The 27,936-nt window shown below is 38.8% G+C and overlaps 1 protein-coding gene across 1 annotated transcript in view; it reads left to right on the top strand.

Moving 5' to 3' along the window:
• Positions 1–27,936, top strand: part of ASCC3 (activating signal cointegrator 1 complex subunit 3) — a 336,030-nt gene that overhangs the window by 305,994 nt on the left and 2,100 nt on the right. The window contains exons 38-40 of the mRNA XM_065911620.1: positions 19,806–19,957; positions 22,076–22,223; positions 25,713–25,922. Of these exons, the coding sequence (XP_065767692.1) occupies positions 19,806–19,957; positions 22,076–22,223; positions 25,713–25,922 (510 nt within the window). The remainder of the gene's footprint in view (positions 1–19,805; positions 19,958–22,075; positions 22,224–25,712; positions 25,923–27,936) is intronic.

A 27,936-nucleotide genomic window follows, 5' to 3' on the forward strand; every position in this document is an offset into this window, starting at 1 on the left:
GGACATATCTATAGCAAAAACAAATATGGTGTTTTTAGGGCTTCCCTGGTGGCTCAGATGATAAAGAATCTGCCTGCCTGAAAGGTAGGAAGATTGGGTTTGATCCCTGGGTTGGGAAGATCGCCTGCAGAAGGGAAAGGCAACCCACTACAGTATTCTTGGGGCTGTCCTAGCGATTCAGATGGTTAAGAATCTGCCTACAGTGGGGGAGAACTGGGTTCTATCCCTAAGTCTGGAAGATCCCCTGGAGAAGGGAATGGCTACCCACTCCAGTATTCTTGTCTGGAGAATTCCATGGACAGAGAAGCCTGGTGGGCTACAGTCAGTCCATGAGATTGCAAAGAGTCGGACACAACTGAACAAGTAACACTTTGACTTTCACATGGTGTTTTTAAAGGTAGAGTAAATGAGTCCGAAGATTTATGTATGAGTGAGTGAGTGAGTGAAGTCGCTCAGTTGTATCTGACTCTTTGCGACCCCATGGACTGTAGCCTACCAGGCTCCTCAGTCCATGGAATTTTCCAGGCAAGAGTACTGGAGTGGGTTGCCATTTCCTTCTCCAGAGGATCTTCCCAACCCAGGGATCAAACCTGGGTTTCCCGCATTGCAGGCAGATGCTTTACCATCTGAGTCATCAGGCAAGTCCTAGATTTATGTATAGTCATTTACAAAACTAAAGACTTAAGAGATAACCTAGGCATCTTTCAGGTTATAGAACACTGCAAAATATTACAGTTCCTCTTGTTAATTCTGTATCTATATAGAATATCTACATAAATATGTGACTATATGAGAGAAGATCCAGAATAGTATCTACCAAAAGATTAACAGTAGCCATCTCTGTGTCACAGCATTTGGGGTAACTTTTAATTTATTTTCTATGCTCTTCTAAAATGTTTGAATGTTTTCAGATGAGCTTCTAACAATTTTATTATCAGGAGAAAAAAAAACTTAATTTTTTTATTTAAAAGAATAGAGCTGTTTCATATAATATTCACAAACTATCAGGAATTAGAAGGGAAATAAGGGTATATACACAAGTAAATTTTTTTAACCCTTTTTTGTAGCTAACATGTGGTTTATCTCTCTAGGAAGATGATTTGCCACTCTTTATTAGTCACACTTTATCAATGAAGGTTAAAGTTCCTGAAGTTTTAGCTGTGGCCGCGGATACTCGTTTGTGTTTCCTGTAGCCGTTTTTTCTCCTCCTGGAAGGCTGACCTGTTAATGAACTCAGGGTCAGGAAGGGTTGGAGAAACATTACAGGGGAAATTAAATTTTTGTACTTACAGGTATACTTACAGGTGTACGTATTTACATCATATATAAAAGTTATAATATATATCAACTCATTCATAGTTTCTTTTTCACCACTCGTCAATAATGATTCAAAAGCTGTAAATAATAGAAATCAGTGATTTTACAAGAAGTCTATTTCTAAATTTACTCTTAGGAAAAAATTCAATCAGGTACTTTTAGCCTCTATGTAAATATACTTATATACAGTTTCTTGGATATTTATATTTCTTAAAAATTTTTTGCTCCATCTAAACAACATATAAAGAGAAATAGTTCTTAATTATAGAAGTAATACATGTCACTGTAGAAAATTTGGAAAAGCAATGTATTAAGCTTAAAGTCATTCATGGTAGTTATATCTTCAGCCCTATGAATATGAGGCTCTTTTTTGTTGAATTAAAAAATTTTTAATTCAAAAAAATGTTTGTTAATTTTTTTTCATTTTGAAGTAACTTCAGACATAAAAAGTTTGTAAAACATAGTACAGTAAAATTTCCATGTGTCTCGCACTGGGCTTCCCCTAATGTTAGCATCTTGCCTCAGTGCTGATCCTGTTAACGAATCTGCAGACCTCATTCCAGCTCTGTCCATTTGGACTTTATCCCACTAATGCCTTTCTCTGTTCCAGGATCCAGCCCGGGATCCCACAGAGCGCCTAGTTGTCACGTCCCCTTCAGTCTCCTTGACGTTCGGGGCATTGGTGTGAGGGGCCCTGCCAGGCGTCTCACAGAGCTGTCCCTCAGCTTGGGCTTGCCTGATATTGCCTCATAACCACATTGAAGCTACATACTGCTGGTCAAGAATGCCATAGAAGTGATGTTTTGCCCTCTCGGCGTATCATGTCAGGAGGCTTGTTATTACCAGAGATGTTGACTTTGTGCACTTGAGGTAGCATCTGCCAGGCTTCTCCACTGTGAAGCTACTTTTTTTTTTCCTTTTGTAACTAATATGTTGTGGTAAGAAACTTTGAGATTATGCAGTCATCCTGTTTCTCATCAAATTTTCCTACATTATTTTCATCATTCATTGGAGGCTTTCACCTAAAACAATTATTACTACTGTGATCTTTTTCTGTCATTTCCAGAATTTCCATTCTCCTCCATTTATTTATTTATATAAGTATAGGCTCACAAGTATTTAGAGAGTGATTTTAGAGATGCTCATTGACTTCACTGCTACCTGGATGTCATTACCTCTAAGCCCCCTCAGTGGGAAAAGCTAGGAAATATAAGTATGTATACATAGATATCTGTATCTGTTTGTCTATCCACTTGTGTGTGTGCATGTTTGGATATGTAGAAAACATTTGTATTCATAAAACCATTAGTTCATTCCAATATCTCTAATTCTAGTTTAATACCAAGAGTTCATTTTAGTCTTCCCCTTTTTAAAAATTGCAATTCTTTTCTCTACCCATGAGAAACTTGGCTCTCACTAATCAAAATTTGTTTACTTAATTCTTCTAGCCTACTCCTGATATAGCTTTAGAATGACTAACCCTACTCCTGCCAAAAAACAAGTTTACTAACTAGAGTAAATAGCTGTGTATAGTTCTTCTTTGTCTTTGGAGGCTCAGAGGCTCTTTTTCTTTGTGCATTTACTCTCTTTCTTCCTTTGCAAATTTTTATCATGTTATTTTCTAACCTTTTTAACTTAATAATTTACAACGTCAAGTATTCTTCTCAAGTATAATTTCTAATGGCCACATTATATTTTTTCATAAGAAGGTCACAGTTTGTTTAATTCCTATTGTCGGGCATTGTGTATGCAATTTTCCTTTAGTATAAATTACAAGCATTAGTTATGTTTATGGACTTTCCTTGTGGCTCAGCTGGTAAAGAATCCACCCGCAATGTGGCAGACCTGGGTTTGATCCCTGGGTTGGGAATATCCCCCGGAAAAGGGAAAGGCTATCCACTCCAGTATTCTGGCCTGGAGAATTCCAAGGGTCGATGGGGTCGCAAAGAGTCAGACATGACTCAGCTACTTTCACTTACACTTACACTTAGTTATGCTTATAAATGTAGATTTGACCTTTTGGAAGCCACCTAAAAAGAAACTTAATTGTAAAGAAATGGCAACCAGCTTCATATCCTAAATCCTCTCATTCCTACAATTTTTTGGTAAGATTATGATAAAAAGTTAACAAGCCAGGAAGAGGAAATATTAGGGTTGCTAATGGAAAATTTGAGGGTAAGTCATGACTTGGTAATTTCCCGTGACAGAGTGACAGTTTTCATTATTGTACTCATTTGATACGTTGATAACCACTGGCCTGGACAGCATTGGCTCAAGCAGTTTTCTACACTGAAGCCCTGCTGGCTGATTGAACATTATACTGCCCTCATGGGACATTGGCATGACCTTGTGTCCTGAGTATGGGACTTGGTACCACCATCTTAATATAAATTCAGCTCTGCTCCTGTTTTGGTATAAAGGCCTTAGGCAAGTCACTGAACCCCTGCTGTCTGAATAAAAAATAAAATCTTACAAGAGGGGGACATTAGTTAACATTTAAAAATGAACAATGATTTGAGGACTCGAGGAGCTAGGTCTGTCTTAGTATCTCTCATTCTTAGTAGTAGTTTTACTTCCTTGCTTTTTCATAGTCATTTAACTCTAAATTTTGCTATCCCCTTTCATTTATAGAAATATACCTTTTACATGAGCTATCATTTAGGTTATGAAAACTGTAGTCTTGACTACCCGTGTCCTGGGGAATCTTTTACAAAGAACAACGTAGTTGTTGTAGTCATGTTCGCTCTGGCTTGAAGTCAGAACGCACAATACAGCCTGCCTTTGCTTCTTGTACGCATTTGAAATTATGTATCAAGGTCATTTGTGGGTTTAAGATGTTTTTGTCATGGTTCCTTTGAATATTTTACTGTTAAGAGCATTTCCATTTGCATCCCACCCAACAAAAATGAGTAAACCTTTATGTACATATCTCAATTTTTAAACCTGCTTAAAATATACTAGCTTATAAATTGAGCAATTATAAAAATTATTCTTGCCAGCAGTCTATGAGATCCTCTCCTTGATTACATTAGCTCTAAAATACATTTATAAAATGCAGAAAATGATGTGACATGCTTTGTGTGCCACATATACCCAGGAAAAACGTAATGTTAGCTTTTATAGGAAAATTAAATATTTTATAGGAAAATTAAAATTAAAGTGACTTGCCTAAATTTTTCAGATTTGATGACCAAGTCAGAACTGTTGAATAGTTTCAGGTGTCTTGATTAACGCCACACTGTTTTTTGTTTGTTTTTTTCTTTTATCAAGGGAAAAAAGAAACTGGCTTTCAAAGAAGTTAAATAATTTAGCTGAAAGGTGATCTGTTGAGGCAGTCCATGCTGAAACCAAGTGGAGATACCAGGACTTTAAATCCTGCTCTAATAGCTATGATCTTTTCTAAGAAGTACCATAAGTCTTTATGTTGAAACCATCTTCATTTCAAGGAAAAATAATTAAATACAATACTGAGCCAAATATTATCAGAGTACATGATTTATCCTAGCCACTCCCACTACCTCTTATATGGTGTTTATAGCAAAACTTACCAGTAATTGGATACTTTCAGATGTTTCAGGGAGAAAGGGAAACCGTGGCTCAAGGAGCTGACTAAGTGAGCTGAGGACCAAAGGGCTGTGTGTGATTCAGAGTGTAATTGTGCTGTCAGTTTGCTGGGTTCATGTGGAGAAGTTGCTTTCAGATAAAGAGAGGCCAAATTTACCCTTCAGCCAATGCTATCTACCCTGCAGCCTCATAGATCAAAATATCTGTGTGCATTTTAAGATTTATTTTAAATAACTTTAGCAATAATGGGCTTCCCTAATAGCTCAGTTGGTCAAGAATCCACCTGCAATGCAGGAGACCCCGATTCAATTCCTGGGTTGGGATAGGCTACCCACTCCTGGGCCAGGAAGATCTGCTGGAGAAGGGATAGGCTACCCACTCCAGTATTCTTGGACTTCACTTGTGGCTCAGCTGGTAAAGCATCTGCCTGCAATGTGGGAGACCTGGGTTCAAACCCTGGGTCGGGAAGATCCCCTGGAGAAGGGAAAAGCTACCCACTCCAGTATTCTGGCCTGGAAAATTCCATGGACTGAATAGTCCATGGGGTCACAAAGAGTTGGACATGACTGAGCGGCTTTCACTCGCTTTAGCAATGATACTCTTAACCACTGCAAGATCCATCTCATGAAAGGAGAACACACACACACACACACAAGCAGAAATATGACGGTGTAGACTGGTTAGAAAGATCTCTGGAAACCTGTACTTCCACATTGAAATTGGAATTAATGTGTTAAATACTAAATTCAACCAGAATATTTGGAGAACTGCATATCATCCCTGCACCCCCACACCAAAAACTTGCTATTTAATGATAGTCCCTAAGGCAGGCTATCATTAATAGTGGTGCTGGTGAATGCCTATTGAGAATTTTCTTTGTAGCAGGCTCTGTTGTACTTTGATTGCATAGACTTATTTGCTGTAATAGTCCAATGAAATAATACAATTATTATCTTCATTTTACGAATGAAGACTAATAACCTTCCCAAGATCATATTAGAAAAACAGTTTCCAGCATAGGTTATCTATATATTAAAACTTTATCTTACTGGATTCCCTTTGTCCTATAAAGATGTATCTAAGAATTGTACTCTTGGTCTAGTCTGGATTTATTTTAGATGTGAGAACTTCACAAGAATTTCTACTATTTTTTTTTAGACCAAGAATTCCCACTAGAACATGAATAATATTTTTTAATTAATCCCTTCTTTTCGGAGTATACTCAGATCTCCTCCCTTTAATTACTCTAGCTCCCTTCAACAGTCTGCCTATAATTACTTTAACCAGTTTCTAAGAGGGACTTGTTAATATGACTGATATTTGTAATTGCTTTATTATATTATCTGCAATGTCCAGTTGATATGCTGTTTGCCAGTTGATATGTTTTTTGTTTCAACAGCTTATGATCCTTCCCAAAGTTTTTATATTTTGCTTGGTTGCTCAATAAATTAGCCATTTGCTTCCTCAGATTCTCCACCAAAAACTACAATAATTGGAAGCAATGGGGGAAAGATCAGGTTGCTGATACAACCACAGGAAGAAAAGGGAATGCCATAATAAAGATACTCCTATAATATTAATAAATAGTGATACACACTATTAAATGACTGTGCTTAGATTGATTATTATAACACATATACAAACATTTTATGTTCCTGTTTTATTCTTTAAGGTTTGCTTTCTCTGCTTAGATTAGCTTCTTTGCTTCTTTCAGAGTAACCACCACTCCCCTGGAAGCAGCTTTTGTCCATGCACCTGGTCCTTTTTGAAAAAGTTCAAATGTCTAGAAGCAACAGGCAACCTCAGAGATTCCTTGTCCCAAGGTACAGAACTGCCAGTTCCCTTCAGAGGTAACAGACATCTCCTCTTTACTACTGGAGGAGAGTGTAAAGTTCTGTACTCTGTGTAACAAGGCACATGTTTATATAGATTGAATTCATCATGTTCCATGGCACTATTGGAAGTTGGCAAAAAGTAAACCAGGAGACTGGCTTTGAAAATGATTTATTAATAGGTGATTCAGTGCCTGAAAGAAAACATTTAGGGAGCTGTGTTCTTATGGGTAAGTTTCCATTGTTTTGTAAGTTCTTGCATCTAACTTTAACATAGGAGCTGTCATTTTACATCGTTTTCTTTAATGCCCAAGCTTTTTTGAACAGGTAATAAGTGTCCAGCCTTTCTTCTCTTTCACATGAGATAACATGTAATTCATATACCAAATACTTTAATAAGTTGCATAAACAGAAAAAAGGGGGTAAATGTGTGAATTGGTATGCTTTACTTCATTCAGAAAACCTTAAATTTGTGAAACTGAATCCCTGAAAGTTTATTAGTAGGGTTGTTATTTAGTCCAAACTTCAGAACAGTTAGTTGACCTCTGTAACAATATCTGCTAATGTGTATTACATTTCAAATAACTAGTATCACATTTTTATAACCCACAGCTATTCTGAAAACACGTTGCATCTTCAATCTATTTTAATTGGTAAACTTAAGATATGAATGTATGCGTCATTAGAGTCAGAATAGAAAAAAATAGGATAAGGGAAGCAAAAGAAGGTATAATGATATGAATATTTTTATTGACCTGAATATTTTAACTGAGAGATGTTACAACTATAGCTGGGCCTATATTCCCATTAACAAATGATCCCCATTTGTAGTAGATTAAAAAGCTAGACTATTTGATGATGCCAGGAGGTAAAACTGCCGTGAAGCAAGGCTAACGTAACCTTTGAAGAGTGTTTACCTATGGACGCACTCAGCACAGGCTCAGTGGGCTGTTAATGTATTGAATGTCTGTGTCAATTAAATGAACAAGTTCTAGAATCAGAGTCAAATATAGTTAGTGGTGAATAGTCCAGTGTTACCGAGCTTAACCAAAGAGGTACTGCATCAAATCATCAATCCAAAACCTGTAAGAAATATTTTGATGTAGCAAATCGTAGCTTAACTTTCCTGTATATTCTTAATAGAATCCTTCCTTTCACATTTTTAAATGCTTATGATTATTATTAGATCAAATGAAAAGCTTATCTTTAAGTGGACAGTACACACAATAGACTTCAGAAAGCTTCTTTAAATCATTTTGAGAAAAAGATGGGTGATGATCAGTAAATTATTTTTAGATTTCCAAAATTGGATTATACATATTTAATAATATATAAAGAGTTAATTTCTGCAACTCAAGTCTTTGAAGTATCCGAAAATGAAAATTACACTATTAAACTTTAAATATATTTTTTATACTTTTATGGGTATGTTTCAAGGAATATTAATACTATAAGCATAAATTTGGAGGATTTTGTATCATATCCAAAATATGCTGGAACCTTATCAATAACTATTTATAATGTCACTGACTGTTAAGGTGACTTGAGCATAATTCTTGGCACATAACAGATCTCAATATATCATGGGTGAATATAATGAATAAATATTTCACTTGTTCCTCTCTAGTTCTTTCTTAGGAGAGGATTGAAAAGGGAGATTGCTTGTGTGCAGATTCTCACAATGTTTTTCAAATTATCTGCCAAGTCTGAATTGTCTACCAACAAATGTCTGTATGTTGTAAACATTTATGTGACCTTATCAAATTCATAGAGACGGGGAAGTCTAATTCAGGCTGCTTTCCTGGCAAGACTGCCAGGAGCTCATATCTTGCCACAGAAGGCCTGATGAGGTTTTATTAATGGATGTCTATTTCCAAATGAATAATTCTAAATGAATTTAATCCTTAGTGGTTATTCTTTCAAATGCAAAGATCCACACTGTGATGCAGAATCATCAGCTAGTGCTTATTTTACCCTGTGTCAGAGTCACATTCAACAGTAGAAAAAAAGTGAAAGTGTGAGTCGCTCAATGGTGTCTGACTCTCTGTGATGCCATAGCCTGCCAAGCTCCTCTGTCCATGGAATTCTCCAGGCAAGAACAGTGGAGTGGGTTGCCATTTCCTTCGCCAGGGAATCTTTCTGACCCAGGGCTCGAACCTGAGTCTCTCCTGCATTGCAGGCAGATTCTGTACCATCTGAGCCACCAGGGAAGCCACACCACCTAAAACAAAGCCCCATCCCCACTGCAGATGCAGCACAGAACTGATGCGTTTAGCATTTCCAAAACTAACACAAATGTGTGGATTTTGAGGTGTAAAACACCTTCACTTGCTCTTGTGGATTTACAATCTCCCTTCAAGGACTATAATGTAATTTGGAAGGCTGTTTCCCCCTGGGTGACTCTACCTGTAAGCTTTTGTATGACAATTTGGTGCTGGTTTATTGATGCTAGGATGCTATTATGAAGGATCCTTCTACCCCCAGCTCTTCTCCTCATACTCACATAACAACCCTTTTCCCGGTTGGGGCTGTAGGAAATGAGTAATGCTTAACCCATTTGTGTGATCAATTCACTTAAGCAGCTACTGTGAAATGTTAATCACAACTTTAATTTGTACTGCATTAGCATTTTGATTAACTTGTAGGCTTGCTAGCACACTTGAAGCGCTTTTACTCATAGTTACAGCTCGGAAATGACTTTTTGATTAATTAAGTTTGTTAGACAGCAGCTGAGCTTCCTGAATGCTAACCTTCTGGGGGTAAAAGTTCAGGAGAAAGTTACTGTGAACAACTGTTGCTATTGAAAAAGATTCTTGTACATGTACTTATAGCATTTTAATTATTGACAAAATATTGTATCATTACTTGCAACTGACCTGAACCTTTAAAGGAGTGTGCCTTTCTGTCTAGAAAGCTTTTTTTCAGGTTTTCCCATCGTTGTAAAACTTCTGGGAGCTCTTGAACTAAATAGTGCATTTTCTAGCAGATGTCTAACAACTAATGTTTTAACAGGCTGCCTAGCCTGAATTACTGTAGTGGTTTGTTTTTTTTTTTTTAGTAAACTTTGCCTTTTAGAATAGTTTTAGACTTGAAGAAAAGTTACAAAGACAATACAGATGTTTCCTGGATACCCCACACTCAGTTTTCCTCTGTAGTTAACACCTTATGTCAACATGGTACATTTGTCACAATTAACATTTGTCACGATGCGCCTTTATTGATATATTATTATTAACTAAAGTCCGTGCTTATTCAGAATTCATGAGCTTACTTAATGCCTTTTCTTGTTCTAGGATCCCATTCAGGACACCTCATTATATTTAGTTGTCATGTCTTCTTAGTCTCCTCTTGGCTGTGAGTTTCTCAGACTTCCATTGCTTTTGATGATCTTTCCATAGTAGTTTGCATTTTCTTGATATTCCATCGATACCAACTTCGTTCCTGTAAAACAATGAAAATGTTATCTTCTCATTCTGGACTGAATAAGCCTTTTTCTTCAACTCTGACCATGTATTATGTTTATGTCATTTAATTTAAACGTAGCAACATTTTCTATCCCTTTGAACCTTTGTCATGACCTTGTTTTCATGTGGTTTTCCCCTCCGCTGTTACTAGATACGGAGGAGAGATGTGAGGAAAAGGAGGAAATGTCCTTGAAGAGGAGAAAGGTGAAAGGAAGGAAGAATAGAGGTTGTGGGTCATCAGAATGCCGAGAGGGAGCAGAGAGGCTGACATGTCTCATTGGCCTCCATATGCACAACCCACAGCCACAGCTGATGCATTGAGGACTGAATTCACACTCTGTAAACTGAAGTTTATAAAGTTTTTAATGCTGGATCATAGAGCTACATCTTTTTATGCACCATTAACATACCTCTTGGTGTACAGTAAATGATAGTTTTTCCTCTTGGTGAGGTGAGTGATTCTATTTCCTTGCAATGAAATTGACTTAATTCAATTACAATACTCAAGAGTTCCAGTTTTACCCTTGGACTGTTTAAATCCAGAATTCAGGCATGTTTCAAAAGATATTTAATGGCTGCATATCCAGTTCCAGAAAAACATCTACTTTGGCTTTATTGAATACATCAAAGCCTTTGACTGTGTGCATCACAACAAACTGAAAAATTCTTAAAGAGATGGGAATACCAGACCACCTGACCCGCCTCCTGAGAAATCTGTATGCAGGTCAAGAAGCAACAGTTAGAACTGGACATGGAACAACAGACTGGTTCCAAATAGAGAAAGGAGTACGTCAAGGCTGTATATTGTCACCCTGCTTATTTAACTTATATGCAGAGTATATCGTGCAAAATGCTGGGGTGGATGAAACACAAGCTGGAATCAAGATTGCCAGGAGAAGTATCAATAACCTCAGATATTCAGATGACACCACCCGTATGGCAGAAAGTGAAAAAAAACTAAAGAACCTCTTGATGAAAGTGAAAGAGGAGAGTGAAAAAGTTGGCTTAAAGCTCAACATTCAGAAAACTAAGAACATGGCATCCGGTCCCATCACTTCATGGCAAATAGATGGGGAAACAATGGAAACAGTAAGAGACTTTATTTTGGGGGGGCTCCAAAATCACTGCAGATGATGACTACAGGCATGAAATTAAAAGACACTTGCTCCTTGGAAGAAAAGCTATGACCATCCTAGACAGCATATTAAAAAGCAGAGACATTACTTTACCAACAAAGGTCCATCTAGTCAAAGCTATGGTTTTTCCAGTAGTCATGTATGGATGTGAGAGTTGGACTATAAAGAAAGCTGAGCACCAAAGAATTGATGCTTTTGAACTGTGGTTTTGGAGAAAACTCTCGAGAGTCCCTTGGACTGCCAGGAGATCCAACCAGTCCATTCTAAAGGAAATCATTGGAAGGACTGATGTTGAAGCTGAACCTCTAATACTTTGGCCACCTGATGCAAAGAACCGACTCACTGGAAAAGACCCTCATGCTGGGAAAGATCAAAGGTGGGAGGAGAAGGGGATGGCAGAGGGTGAGATGGTTGGATGGCATCACCGACACAATGGATATGAGTTTGAATGGGCTCCAGGAGTCGGTAATGGACAGGGAAGCCTGGCATGCTGCAGTCCATGGGGTCACAGAGAGTCGGACATGACTGAGGGACTGAACTGACTGAACTGATAACCAAGTGGTGGATTAAAATTTATTTTTAGATTTTAGGTCTTCAAAACTGTTGACAAATGTACTAATAATCAGTTAAATGCATAATAATTTGGAGTCTGCATAGTAAAATTTGGAGTCTGCATTTTTCTGTTAAGTACAAGAAAAAGGATAGATGTAAACCACTTTAAATCCTTCTTGAAATAAGACAGGGTATGTGTAAATCATTCAGAGGTTGTGGAATATAGTGTGATGAGCACAGATATAAAATTAGAAAACCAAGATCAAGTCTTCTCACTTTTCACCAGTGTGGTTACAGTCACTGGACTGATGTGAGCTTCAGGAGACAGTACTAGTGTCTGCCTCATAATTAGTGTTGTGAGCTATTTTTAAAAGTGTTGTATAGCCAACACACTACTGTACAAATATTTTTATCACACTTTATGTGTGTGCTATCTATACAGTTTGAGTTTATATAACTCATTGCTACTTTTCACAATAATTGAAAGAAATGTATATTTGATACAAAATGCAGATCTGTTGTCAACCTTGCATTTTTAAGTATAATCTATAGAAGCAGAAAAAGAAGAAAAATATCTGTAGATTTGGATAAATCCATCCTTTGCAGGAATAGTTTACATCTCTATGAAATGTGGTTGTATTTATTATAAATGCCAAGACCAAGTTTGATATGCTTGAGGAATTCTTGAAATGGATTCAAAATAAGTGTTGAGGACATGAGGTATATTCAAGTCAGAAAGCATGCCCTTGGCTTCACAATGCTTACAGCCTAAAAAATTTTCTTCCAGAGAGTGTCTATCTTATAAACTCTAGTTCTTTTTTATTATGGGGATGAGAAGCAGGGTTGTTTTTGGAGGTGGTAGTGGTTTTACCTCTGCACAAAGCCAAGTTCTTGAATGTTCTCTGTGAGTTCTACATGAGGATGAGGTCTGGGATGTTTGTAGTATATGTCCCATCTTTGTTTTTACCTCTCCTTCTCCAGCTGTCAATCAGACACAGGCAGACACATACACCACCTCATTTCTGTGATCTCTTTGAAACTCCTGGGCTGGCTCGTTCTTTGTGCTTCTCCAGTAATCAAAGCCTGCCTCCTCAGATCTCTGCAACCACATCTTTCTTCTCAGATTCATGCTTCTCTTATCCGTGTACGTTTTACTTTCAGTGTCTGTAAGATTTCTTGTGTTCCAGAGTCTGGATCTCTCTCCCCACCTCCCTCAAACACCAGTTCACAGCGTGCAGCTCCATTCCGGCTCCTGCAGTCCCCAGAGTGGCTTCAGCAGACGACCCTTCCAGCACTGTGATCACATTCATCCCAGACTCCTCTGCTGCCATACTGCATCCAGACCACTTCTGCCACCACCTCCACGGTATCACCCTCTGACGCTCCTGACCACAGCTTCTTTACCCATCAGCATGACCAAGCATTTCTGCTACTCATCAGCCAGGAGTCTCTCCTCGCCTTCCTGACTCTATGGTCCAGTCCTCAGTCATCTGTGACTTCACTTGCATTGGCGCTCCAGTTGCCCACTTCAACCGTGATGTCACCAGTAACCTAGAATCTCAACATCTGAACTCTCTGCTTTTGCACCCAAATTAGCCCTACTCATTATTGTCAGAATCAGTCATGAAGCATTACTATTTCTATAATTTCTCAATGTTTCTAATAATTTCTATAATTACTGTTTCAAAGTCATGCTGCTGAAACTCACCAATGCTTAGCTTTTATTCACATCAGTAATTCCCCCCAGTTCTTATTCCAGACCTTTTCATGCTCCTTTACAGTACTTTCTCCCAGCAAGAGGTGTCACCTCCACTCACAGAGGTGCTAGACACCCTGTGATATGGGTGCTATCAGTTTCCATCCGCTTCTTTCAGATCTTCCCTCTCTGCCACGTGTGTGCAGTCTCAGTGACCTGCTGAAGCCTCTCTTCTCTGTGAGGCTCACATGCCCCAGGCATGGAAGCCTCATTTTCTGATCTTAAGAGGGTCTTTTCTCTCTGCATCTTACTCTGTGCCTACTAGGCTGCCTCTTTTCTTCACTTACATTTTTCTGCCCCAATTCCAAGGGTACTACAGTCCATCTGAAAGATAGAAAGTGAACTTTATATAAACAAATAACAATATAGTGTATGTTGGCATTTTATTGGAAGGTCAAGGCTTGCATTTAAGTCTGCTGGCTTCAGAATGGCACCTTGGTTCAAATGAGTTCAAAACTGAATTCACTGCCTGCTTTCCTATAAATAAATGAACCACCCCATAGTTTCTGTTGATTATGATAGTTTTAATTGTATAATAGTATAGATAGTATAATTTTATAAATTAGTGCAATGCCAGGAGTCATATTTCTAGTCTGTTACAGTCAGAAATGACAGGGAATTCTGAGTCAGCAATCAATTGAAGTTGATTCCAACTTAATAGGAAAAAGTCTCCTGGCTGGAGTCAGCCCCCACCTATTTTGCCCCTAGGCTTAGAATCATCCTAGCTCTGTCTGATAGGGGGCATACCCAGTAGAAGATGGACATGAGGTAAAAGGGGGTAGGAGAGGGGGTTCAGTGTTTGCCTCATGTTAATGCTAAGCCAGTGAAGAATGTCCAGTTTTTTCTCCACAGTGTACTAAAGCAGCTTTTTGTTGTTTATTAGATCTCTATAAGGAACTTTGAGGTGTCTTGGGGAACTGAACCATGATCTCCAGCTATTACCAAAACCAGCCCCATGCTAAGGAGGAGTAGACACTTATTAGTACTTTGTTTTTTAAACACAATTTTTTCTCTTTTTTTCTGGCCACACCATGCGGCTTGCCAAATCCTAGCTCCCCAGCCAGTGACTAAACCTGGGCCTTGGCAGTGAGAGCACCAAGTCCCAACCACTGAAACACCCGAGAAATCTCTTTAATACATCTTTAAAGGTTACACTTCATTTATAGTTATTACAGAATACTGGCTATATATATTCTCCGTGTTATACAATATATCTTTGTAGCCTGTCTTACACCCAGTAGTTTGGACTTCCCACTCTTACCCCTGTATAGCCCCTAACTAGTAACAAGTTTGTTCTCTATATCTGTGAGTCTGCTTCTTATCTGTTATATTCACTAGTGTTGTATTTTTTTAGATTCCACATATATAAGTGATATCATACAGTATTTGTCTCTCTCTGTGTGACTTGTTTAACTTAGCATAATGCCCTCCAAACCCATGCACACTGCTATGAATGGCAAAATTCTGTTCATTTTTATTGCTGAGTAGTACTCCATTGTGAATATACCAGTGGATCATATGGTAGTTCTATTTTTAATGTTTCAAAGAACCTCTATGCTGCTTTCTACAATGGCCATCAATTTACATTCCCACCAACAGTGTATGAGGGTTCCCTTTTGTCCTTCTCCTCGTCAACAATTGCTATCTGTGTTCTTTTTGATGATAGCTATTCTGACAGGTGTAAGGTGATACCTCATTGTGGTTTTGATTTGCATTTCCCTCATTATTAGAGTGCTACTCATTCAATCATGTCCAACTCTTTGTGACCACATGGACTGTAGCCTGCCAGGCTTCTCTCTCCATGGGATTCTCCAGGCAAGAATATTGGAGTGTGTTACCGTGCCCTCCTCCAGGGGATCTTCCCAACCCGGAGATCTTCCCAACCCTGGGATCATGATTAGAGATGTTAAGCATCTTTTCATGTACCTGTTGGACATTTGCATTTCTTCCTTGGCAGAATATTTAGTTTTTCTGACCATTTTTTATTTAGGTTATCTGTTGGATATTGAGTTGTATGAGCTGTTTATATATGTTGGATATTAATCCCTTATCGACATCATTTGCAAATATCTTCTCCCATGCAGTAGGCTGTCTTTTGGTTTATTGATGATATCCTTTGCTGTACAAAAGCTTTTAAGTTTAATTAGCTTCCATATATTTTTGCTTTTATTCCCTTTAGGAGACAGATCAAAAACATATCACTGAAATCTGTGTCAAAGAATGTTCTCCCTTTGTATGCTTTCCTCTAGGAGTTTTTTAGTATCTGGTCTTCCGTTTAGGTCTTTCATTCATTTTAAATTTATTTTTGTATATGGTGTTAGAGACTGTTCTAATTTATTTTACAGGTAGCTGTCCAGTTTTCCCATCATGACTTATTGCAGAGACTGTCTTTTCTCCATTGTGTATTCTTGTCTCGTTTGTCGTCAATGTGTTAGCCATAAATGCATGGATCTGTTTCCAGGTTCTCTATCCGATTCCTCTGATCTGTGTGTTTCTGTGCCAGTATCATGCTGTCACACTGGTTCTTGTCTACCAGGAAGACTGCTGTAAAGGACAGTGACATTCTTGGAGTCCATGCTAGGTACAGTCATGCAGGGGTATGTCAGGGTGACCCGCCGGCCCCTCAAACCCATTTATCTGGATCAGCCCTCAGCCTCAGCCCCTTTAGGTATGCACCTACATGGTGGCTTAGACTTGTCCGTTCAAGCTGAGAACCGAGTCCACATGCTCCAGTCCACATAGCCTGCCCTGCAGGGTCTGCCCTCGGTTTTACGTGTCCCCTGACTGTCTTCAGTTGCACACCTCTCCTGATGAACAGGTCTGCCCATTCCATGCATTTGCTCCCAACCTTCCATACTTTGCTCTTGAAGCCCTGTACTCCTCAGTGCAGAAATCAAGCCCCGAAGGTCCCAGGGATGTCTCTCTTAGAAAGTCTCTCTAGGTTGTTTTACAGTGTTCTTTCCATTTCCTCATAGAGGAACGTTCAAATAAGTACCTGTTTATCGAGATCTATTATTGAGATCTAAAAGATTATTCTCTTCCAGGCAGTGTAATAGATATCTTACATAGTACATCATCTTATTTTACCCTCATCAGCCCCTATACAGACATATAACACTTCTATCAATAAGAAATCTATCCTCATAGAGTTAAGTAGTTTCCCCAAATTTATACATAGACAGTGGGACAAAATTAACATTCAAACCTATGTCTGACATCAAAGCTTGTAATTTTTTTTTTTCTACACTGTACTGCCTTTGGCAGATATGCCATAACAGATAGAATGTTTGTTATAATTATTGTAATTGGATTTTTACGAATGTTCTTTCATAAAATGAATATTTCTTGAGTGCTCTGTGCTAGGGCTATAATTACCAAGACTACTTCCAGAATCCTGCCATCAAGGAGCCTATATTTAATGGGCACGTGTGTAAACAAAGACCCACAATATAATAATGATAGCATGGAGCAGGAGACACATGAAGAAGTACCTCCTGTCCATTAGGGAGCCTTCACAGGAGGAAGTAGCATTTGAGCTTGACTTGAAGGATGTGTAGGAATTTCCCAGGTAGACAAGGAAGAGGGAGCAGGATTTCTAAGAAGAGGACCTGCAGAGAAGTGTTAGCTTTTGTCCGCTACGAAGCTTGAAGCCGTTGAAGAAACTTAAGCAGACGAATGACATAGCCTGTTTTACCTCTAAAAATGCACTGAGGTAGCAATACAAAGTATGAAGAAAACTTAGGATGAGGATACACTGGTGTTTATTGTAATATTCCAGGTAGCCGTTGATGAGGGTCTACACGGAGGCAGTGGCCGGAGGGGGAAGGGAAAACACGAGCCACTGGGGAGCGAGTAGGCAGTCGTGTGGCAACAGTCGCTCAGCAGATTCAGGTTGTTGCAGCATCTCCCATCCCTAATTCTTCCCTGCCTGCCTTTTTGCTAAATTAAAACAAGATAAGTCATAGTTTTCAATTCATGATACGGCTTTTTCATTTAGTTCAGTAAGCAATCACTTTGCATGATTTTTTACGTTTTCACATCTGGATCATACAAGGAAAGACTGTGGGCAGCTCTCATAAATTTTACGAAATCTTTCAACTTCATCATGAAAACTTCAAAGTTAAAAACATATGGTCCGTCCATCTAGCTCTTCTGGTCTATGAGCTTTTGGTCTGGAATTTATTTCCAGTCAAGTTGTAATATAAAAATCACAAGTAAAATCACCATAGTTACTCTGCATTACAACTTCTAACATCATCATGATACTGCATTAGGTATAATTATTCACTTGTCTTCCCTTTCGGAATTCAAGAGCTGTGACTTGTGAACTAATACTTTTATTTTTGTCTGAGGAATGTTCCTTGTGACCAGCTTGTCTCATATGCTTCAAAAGCTAAGCGTTCTAATCAGCTCTGCAGAGAAATAGGAAGAACAGAAGTGGATTTCCCCTGGATTTATAAACACATACATTTGTGCATGTATACACTTTGATATGCACACATACATATAAATATATTAAACCAACCATAAAGTTTTATGATGTGCAATTAGTAGGCTCACGGTCCCATGAGTGCTAAGTCGCTTCAGTCGTGTCCGACTCTTTGCAACCCCATGGACTGTAGCCCACCAGGCTCCCCTGTTCATGGGATTCTCCAGGCAAGAATGCTGGAGTGGGATCCCATTCTCTTCTCCAGGGGTCTTTCCCACCCAGGGATTGAGCCCACATCTCTTAAGTCTCCTGCATTGGAGGTGGGTTCTTTACCACTATCACCACCTGGCAAGCCCAGGCTCATGGGTACTAAAGGCCAATTTGACCATTCCATCACAGTAAACATCATATCCAGAGATGTGGATCCATTTCCCTGTAATATGTATAAAAAGAACACAGATTAATCTAGCCAGTTGTTTTTTAAACTATTTTACATGTTGTAAATTAGAAAACCCAGAATAGGAAATTCAAAACTTGGAAGAAAAATGTGTCTGACTCAATAAATACTAAGTAATATGGCAGATTAATTTTACTAACATAATAAAGCTTTAAGAATCATTTCTAAAAAGGTACTTGTAGGTTTTGTACATTTTATAAATATTTTACAATCAGTGAGATGGTGAAATATCATTTTAGGCATTTATGAGGTACATCTGATTTTCTTACCTTCATTTCCCTAAACAAGGGAGTGCACTCCTAAAACTGTATAAACTAGCTGCCTCAGATCATGATATTAACTTATGTGTCTTTAAGTCAGCATTCACTAGAATCTAATTTAATTGAAATAGCTTTGTCTGTGTAAACTTCTCCTTTGTTTAAACAAGATTTCACTGTTTGGTTTGGACTTAAGCAAATGCAGCCGTTTGTTTGTCCATAAAACACTGGATTAAATGTATAGACTAATATGAATAGCTTCTCATCATTCCCCATGTGCATGTACACTGGTTCCTGCCCCCTTTACTGTGCTGCATAGTATAGTCACTGAAAACCAGGGCTCTGCTTTTAGCCTACTCTCTGGGAAAAAATGAATTTTGGGTAAGTAGACCTATCACCTTAACCATTGTTGCCTTTAAATTTGGGAAAGACTACTTGAGATTTGAATCAACGGTAAAGAATCCACCTGCAATATACAAGATGTGGGTTTGGTCCCTAGGTCAGGAAGATCCTCTGGACTAGGAACTGGCAACCCACTCCAGTATTCTTGCCTGGGGAAATCCCATGGACAGAGGAGCCTGGTGGGCTACAGTCCATAGGGTCACAAGAGTCAGACACAACTTAGTGATTAAAACCACCACTGCTTGAGATTTATGTTTTAAATGGAGCTGCTAGTGCTCTTGATGTAGTGAATTATATATAATTTGCTCTCCAAGTACACTGAGTGTTTCTCTCTGTTTTATTATAGTGCCGATACTATCTGCCTAATCTTTGCCGACCTAAAAAAGCTAGATATTTGGCATTTTGTACAAAGTCATATGCAGTAAATGTTGTAAGAGATGTTTCACTAATGTTTCACTATAGACGTTTCACTGTGTTCCCTCCAGTCCAACTGTAGTTTATTTTCTGGTTTCTTCCTTTGATTAGTAGTAATTTAGAGGTATAACCCTGGGAGCTTTTTGTTAAAGCTCGGCATCAGATCCCCCATGGAGGGGGAAGGTGCCATGGAACTCTTCTAACACATGCGTTCTCGCCGTTCAGGCAATGCTGGACGTGGCTGCCCACCAGGGCTGGCTGGTGACCGTCCTGAACATCACCAACCTGGTGCAGATGGTGATCCAGGGGCGGTGGTTGAAAGACTCCTCCCTCCTAACAATACCACACATAGAAAACCACCATCTGCACATTTTCAGGTAAGTGTTTTAATTCTCGATGTAATTGGGTTTTTTATTTCAGAAAATCATTTCCTTTACCTGTATGGTCTCTCGAATTTCACATTGTGCCTAGGATATTGATTCCTGACAGTGAAAATGCCCCTGTTTCCCAGAGGGGAACATAGACTAGCAACAATGGAATTCTCACTTGAAATTTGATCATTGGCTTCAAGCTGAACTGCAATTCATTTTAACCTTCTATTGTTTTCCATTTGCAACATCAAATGCATTTTCATTTAGCTATTTCTTCACTGTGTCAGCCTTCCTTTTAAAAAATGTTATACAAGTACTTTAAGTGACCTAAAGCAAAAGAAATTACCAATTTCTACCATTGCAGAATAGATTCGAGAGATCAGAAATTTTTTGTCAAAAGTAAGGAGAAGGCAATGGCAACCCACTCAGTACTCTTGCCTGGAAAATCCCCGTGGACGGAGGAGCCTAGTAGGCTGCAGTCCATGGGGTCGCTGAGTGACTTCAATTTCACTTTTCACTTTCATGCATCGGAGAAGGCAATGGCAACCCACTCCAGTACTCTTGCTTGGAAAATCCCAGGGATGGCGGAGCCTGGTAGGCTGCCGTCTGTGGGGTCGCACAGAGTCGGACACAACTGAAGCAACTTAGCAGCAGCAGCTCAAGATGTAACTTGTGGCTTATAAGAAGAGTTTATGTTATCATAAAGCTATTCAACTCTTAGCTCCTATGTGAAAAGAAAGTGAAAGTGTTAGTCACTGAGTCGTGTCTGACTCTTTGCGACCCCATGGGCTGTAGCCCGCCAGACTCCCCTGTCCGTGAATTTCCCAGGCCAAGAATGCTGAAGTGGGTTGCCACTTCCTTCTCCAGGGGATCTTCCCGACCCAGGGATTGAACCCAGGTCTCCTACATTAAAGGTAGATTATTTACCATCTGAGCCACCAGGGAAGCCTAGGTCTCATGTACAACTATAACTATTTTAGCAAAGGAAAGAATGGTACATACTGCAAGCAAGATTGGCGGTGTTTAAATGAAAATGTTTCTTTTCACACCACTTGAGAGATACTATGCAGCCAAAATATTGTTTCACAGTCATGTAGACGGACAAAGCAGTCTGCCTCTGCTTGCCACCATGCACCCTTCTGCCTCTCCTCAGCTGGACGAGGAGTGGCAGTCATTTGATGCATCTAGAGATATTCGTCAACCAGAACCTCAGGCACATGGGGTCTCCTCGGGGAAGTCCCTCCGTCTGACTGACATACACTGGCTTCCAGGGCAGTTGATCCCATGGTACTCGAGTCCCCGCTCTGAGATGTCGCTGAGAACTAAAAGGGATGCTCAGAGAATGGGCCACACCAACAGCGGGTGACCTGGGGCTGGGGAAAGGAGATACCTCACGTGTCTATGGCTCAGTATCAGGAACTCTTTCAACATGGTACTAGAAGTTATGGAAGCTGGGCTTCAGCAGTAAAGGAGACACACCAGGGTACCAACCCAACACCACATGGGTCTGTTATGGAAGCTGGTTGGGGCCTAGCAGATTTGATCCATTTTATTATTTCTGCCCAGAGAGGTGGCTGTATTTGTCTAATTTCAAGGATATTTTTCATCTTACTATATAAACAGAAAATAGATTTAGGTAGACTCCTTTCCAGGTTGATTCAGCACTATTTATACTGTAAATCTGAAATATTCCCCTAATATACTTTTAACTGTAGGATGCCAGCAACTTACAATGAAAACTTTATTCAAGTAAATGTATTTGAGGCATTTGCCTGCATCCATTGCAAACAGGTCAGAGCTCCAGTTTAGCATTTTATCCACATATTAGTGTGTGTGTCAGCTCATATTAGTAGTGCCTTCCTATAGAAAGACACCACCTGTCTGTCAATCCTAGTTTTCTACTGAGCTCACACGTGATTCACACATTTTATGTCATGGTAGGAAAACTGCCTTGGATTGATACCTTAGAGAATCCTTACTGATTTTGAAGCTTCATAATAGTGGTCTTTAAAAAGTTATACAGTAAATTTAATTTTCAAACTCTTCTCTTTATAGAAACCATCGTTGTCAGAAAATCTCATTTGTGCTATGAAAGAATTATTTGGTGTTGGTATTATTTCTTAGGAAATGGAGCCCAGGTATGAAGGGCCCACGTGCTGGTTACCATGGGTCCATTGAGTGCCTCCCAGAACTGATCCATGTCTGTGCAGGGAAAGACCATGTATTCAGCTCCATGATAGAAAAAGAGCTACCAGCCCCAAAAATGAAGCAGGTAAGGCCTTCGGTTCCATGTTCAGACACTCCCTCACTCTATCTGGGAAGTTACACAAAAGTTTTCTAACTCAGAGTGTTGCTTTCAGAGTCAGGCTCTCCTGGGTTTAAATTCCACCTGCCATTTACTATGATTATAAACATGAAAACATTATATCAGTCTCATGAAATTCTTGGGAAGATTAAGCGGGATGTTATTATGTAAACTGCTGTATGCTCTATATCTATGCTGATATAGGATAAGAGCTCAACAGATGGTATTAAAAGTAATGACAGTAACAATAATTAGAATTAGCAGCTGCATTATTAGAAGGTTGTTTCAGTATAATGCTGTTACACCATTTGAGAAATGCCTACTAGGACTTAGTCATCTAGGCTACATTGCCCAGGAGTCCTTCTACCAATAATCCCTTCTTCAAGGTGGTTTGTCGTTGTTTTTTCACACTTGGATATATTTTCATGCAACTCCCTCAGTTACTCTTTTATGCCCCCCTCATTTTAATCACTTTTTGTTCCTAGATTCTAAAGTATTTCTTCAAACAAATTCCTTGTTTGTATACTTTGTAGCTCAGAAAAATCTAAATCTATGTTGTGAGACACAACGTAAGTCATTACTCCAAACTATCTTTGAAAAGACCAAAAATATGAATGAACAATGCCAGAAATATTTGGCATATGTAGACTTTTAATCTTAAGCAGTTTTACCCTAAGCATGTAAATGTTCAGGGTTTACAAAATAATTTACATATTGGCTTGCAAAACAGGTAGTAAAATAAACTTCTAAACCATGTCATTCCTCCCCCTACCCCCCAGTGGAACTTACTTCAAGCAAGACTTGGAAAAAGTATAACAGACATTTAAGTCTGATTGTTCAATTTCTGTTGAACCCAGAATTGGCACAAAAATCTATTTAAATATTCATAATAAGTGCCTCCCTTTCTAGCTAAATTATCATCAAAATTATGAATAAAAACAATATATTTAAAACAAGGCTTCTATTAGCAACGACAGATTTCTAACATAACATACAGTGGTTTCAAGCCAAGTTTTAGATATGATAAAAAATTAGAACATTGTTATAATTAGTTCAGGGAAAACTCAGAAGTAAACTTACTTAATTTATTTGCATAAATTGCCGTTCTGTTATCTTTAAAACCAAATGCAAATTGGCTCAGTCTGATACGATGATGGTTATTTGGCTCAAAAGTGCTTCAATTTGCAGAGCAATCTGGTGTCGGCTCTGCAGTGAGGCGATCCCAGGTAACATACAAATCCTGAATTATTCCAGAAATTAGTATGTTTAAAGCATCAATTTAAGTGCTAATTGCAGTAGTAATGAGAAAAAGCAGTACGGCTGTGAGATTTGCATCTTCTCCCCCATCAGTATGCCTGGGACGGCTGCTGACTGGCAGAGGATTTGGCTGCTAATTAAATAATTGTATGCATGGCAGTGCTCTTGCCTGATTCAATAGATGAAGATTAATCCACAGATAAATATGTTTGGCTGGTGTTGAAATGTCTTAGCAATTTCTTTAAAAACAGCTCATGTTTTATATACTTATATATGTGCGTATGTGTATATATGTTTGTGTGTATATATATGTACAAATGTATGCACACACCCGAAAAATATGTGTATATTCATTGTAGATTGCAAACAATAATATTAAGCACTGCAAAAAGATTACAGATATATAAAAGCAAGATCTGACTTAGGCTTTGTAAAATAAAGTTCCAATGAGTTGCTAATAATTATTATATTGCTAACTCATTTAAAGGTACAAGAAAAATATGAAGTCTTGCTTCATATGATAAATGCTACTTGTGTTGTCTCACGAAGTTAAATGCTATACAGAAATGGTATATTTGTGTCCTTGCTCTGGCTAGTCTAAGAACATCCAGTGGTACAGCTTCTAGACTCAGCTGGTTCTAGCAGGGGATAGATAAGCCATCATTTGTACCTTAAAGCACCGTGTAGACCATTCTGTGGCTTGAGTATTTCAGCATCTATTTCAAACATAATTTCAGATTCACAAGACAAGTTACAGGATTGGTGTTGAATTGAAAATTTGCATTGGATTTACATTTTTTGAATTCCTGAGGGATAGTTTGATTCATCAGGGCTTCTTCATTTCAATTACGTGGTATACTCAACAGCAATAAAGTCTTAGCGAATAGGAAATCAAAGCCTATAAGGATACCTATGGAATATTATTAAAGAAATAAAAGGAAAAAATTAAAGTATTCATAAGCTTTTAAAAACTAACTTAGATGGTAACAACAGATAAAATAGCCAATATCGAGAGTTTTCTTGACCAGTGGTGATATTTGCCACATAATTATAAATGTTAGAAGATGATAATTATCTAAGGACATTAGGTTATTTTTTTTACATCTTTTCCATAGACTTAGGAATTCATTCATTTATTCAACAATGATAAGCACTTGAAAAGTGAAAGCCAAAGTCACTCAGTCGTGTCCAACTATTTGCAACCCCATGGACTGTAGTCCATGTAATATTCCAGGCCAGAATACTGGTGTGAATAGCCTTTCCCTTCTCCAGGGGATCTTCCCAACCCAGGGATCAAACCCAGGTCTTCCGAGTTGCAGGCGGATTCTTTACCAGCTGAGCCACAAGGGAAGCCCCATTAATGATAAGCACTTACTATTTGCATTTTGATTTTTCACAAATATTTTTAATTAAAAGAGCAGAATAAAATTGGTAATATTTTCTACTCCTTTAATATGTGTCATTTAAGTTGGTATTCTCAATATGATAATGCCAAAAAATATATATTTGTTTCTAGAAAGAACCCTAGACCTAGAGATTTCCTTACAATATACAAACATATAAAATGTTTTCCTTTCAGAATAATTTGGAATAAAAACAAAAGAACAGTCCATTTTGTACACTAAATGGTCAATGAAAGATGCTGTGTGACATCAAAGATTACATTACAACATTTTTTCAAGTTGCTTTTATATCCCCAAGTAATACTTTCCACCTTAGCAGTCACATAAACGCTTATACTTGATGCTTCTCTAAAACTAGCCAGTTCAACAATTATCTTAAAACTTATTTGTTTAGTATAGTCAGTAGCCACTCAATGTCTCAAAGGGATTTACAATAAAAGGGTCACAAGTTTAGGTAATGATTAATGCTTTTTTAGTTTTTTTAAAGGGACTTTAGTAATATTAAAAGTACACTATTTTTACAAACAAATGAGTACAAGAAAAACTAGGAAATCTGAACAAGAGCTGTAGATTGTCACTGTTAATATCCTGGTATAAATACTTGTTCTGTAGTTGTGAAAAGTGCTCACCTTGGGGGAAATTGGGGAATGGTACACAGGGTCTGTCTGCTTTATTTCCTACAACTGCATTGAATCCAGAATTAATCTCAGAACAAAGTGGTTGATTTTTTAAAAGTTCACTACTTCTTAGTTGATCACTCCATTTCAGCTACCCACTCTTTTCTCTTGTTATTCAGGCATGGAATTTCTTATCTCATTTGCCAGTGATCGATGTTGGCTTGAGTGTTAAAGGCTGGTGGGATGACGCCGCAGAGGGACACGACGAGGTCTCCATCACAACTCTGGCTTCAGACAAACGCAGCGACAACAGATGGGTCAGGTTGCATGCTGATCAAGAGTATGTGCTTCAAGTCAGCCTGCAGAGAGTCAGCCTCGGGTTCCACAAGGTAGAGTGTTCGGTTTCCATTCTCAAATGCTTCACACCAGATACAAGCACGCGCCAGCACACACTGCTGTTATGTGACTAATGCCTCCGTGCCCTTCACAGATCCCGCTTCCTCAACTGGCCTTAAGCAGCAAGAGTCAGTCTTCTGAAATGAGTCACTTCGCCTCATGTGCCATGTTTCAACCCCAGAATGCCCATGGGACATCATAATACAATGCCCAGAGTCCTGTTCTCAGAGAATGGTCTACAGATTCAGCAGAATTTCCTAGAGTAGCTTTAAGAGTACAGATTCTTTGGCCCGATACCAGGCCCACGGCAGTCTCAGGGCTCCGAGGAAATCTCAAAATCTAGACTTTCACTCCACACCCCAGATGCAGAAGATACTAGTTAAGTTTTTCTGTGCCTCCTTTGCCACATCTACCTGCTTCCTTGGTTAGAATGCATATGAGAGAGCTCTGTCGACATGCAGATAGGCCAGAAATTTATATTTTAAGTTACTGGGCTCTGTTCTGTCTGTGGCTCCACAGTAATTACTGAGCCCTTCAAGAACATTAGTACACAACATGGGGGCAGATTGGTTTTTAGACATAACAGGCATGTGTTGATTTTTGGCTGCACTGGGTCTTGGTTGTTTTGAGCGGGCTTTCTCTAGTTGCAGTATGGGGAGAGGGGGGCCTACACTTCCTTGCAGTGGCTTCTTATTTCAGAGCCCCGGCTCTGGGCATGCAGGCTTTAGTCGTTTCCGCTCCCAGCCTCTAGATCACAGGGCCCGTAGCCGTGGGGCCTGGGCTAAGTTGCTCTGCTGCATGTGGGATCCTGCCTGACCAGGGATGGAACCTGCATCCCCATTTGCAGGCGGATTCTCATCCACTGCACCACCAGCGAAGTCCCATGATCATCAAAATAAGAATTTGCCTTCTCCTTAGCCCAGGGAGAAGGGGCTTTCTCCCCTGTCTAGAACTCTCCCTCAGGAATGAAGTTGTGGTTCACTAATATTCTCCTCCCTGTATTCACACACAAAATGATCAGTAACTTTCTGTTGTTAAAAGGTCTTTTCAGTACTGTGCCTTTAAGTCTCATCTCATTTGATTTCTAATTCAAAAAGTCAATCAGTGTAAGTATGAACTGATTGGCCTCTGGCATTTCAGAGGCTTTCATATGAGCATTTTTAGATGACTTAAGGTATCCCAACTTACAAAAAAAAAAAAAAAGGCTGTCATAATTATAAAGATAAAATCATGAGGAAAAAAAAAAGTTTTCTTTATCGCTGCTATGTAAGAAGATGTGATTTCCCACTTTACAGAATAATGGGACTTGGGGAGTTTAGGAATTTGCCAAGGTCCTAGAGTCAGAAAATACAGGAGCAGGATGGGAACCCCGAGTTCTCTGATTCCGGTCCCTGCTTGTCTGTACCTTCCATGTGCACACACGGACAGAAGCAAGGCCAGTCCCAGAGAGCTGGACAGTGGACCCCCAGCCTCAGGGGCTCACTGTCAGCAGAGATGCTCAAACAACGTAATTCAGTGCCCAGACTAACAGCGTGCTGAGGTGTAGCTGAGGTAGTTGAGAACACTAGTGAGGGAGAACTTTGGGGCCTTTGCAAACATTTCTGAGAATAAGATTCTTTTTACCATAATATTAGTACTTAAACATTAGATTTAATCATGCTAGAAAAACTCTAAATTTTGTTTCTAAGTGCTGTAAAAATACATTGCTCTCTGACCTCTCTTTTAAAATGCCTTCAGTGAAACATCTGCCTCTGGAATATTGAGTGAGGTCTGATTGAGAGCATGTCATTATTAGCATCTTTTACGCCATAAACTCATTGTCTTAAGGAATCTCTAGAATCTTTTATTTTCTAAAAATCAATCTAAAATAAAGACTTCAAGTGTTGTCATTATGGAGATATCTAATCTTGGGTGGTGGTGATTAATATATTTTACAATTTGCTTGGCTCACAATTTCCCATTCCTCAGAGAAAGGACTTTTTAATATTGCCATATTGGAATATGTGC

Source organism: Muntiacus reevesi, chromosome 19 (genome assembly GCF_963930625.1).
Source record: "Muntiacus reevesi chromosome 19, mMunRee1.1, whole genome shotgun sequence".
NCBI classification, from domain to species: Eukaryota; Metazoa; Chordata; class Mammalia; order Artiodactyla; family Cervidae; genus Muntiacus; species Muntiacus reevesi.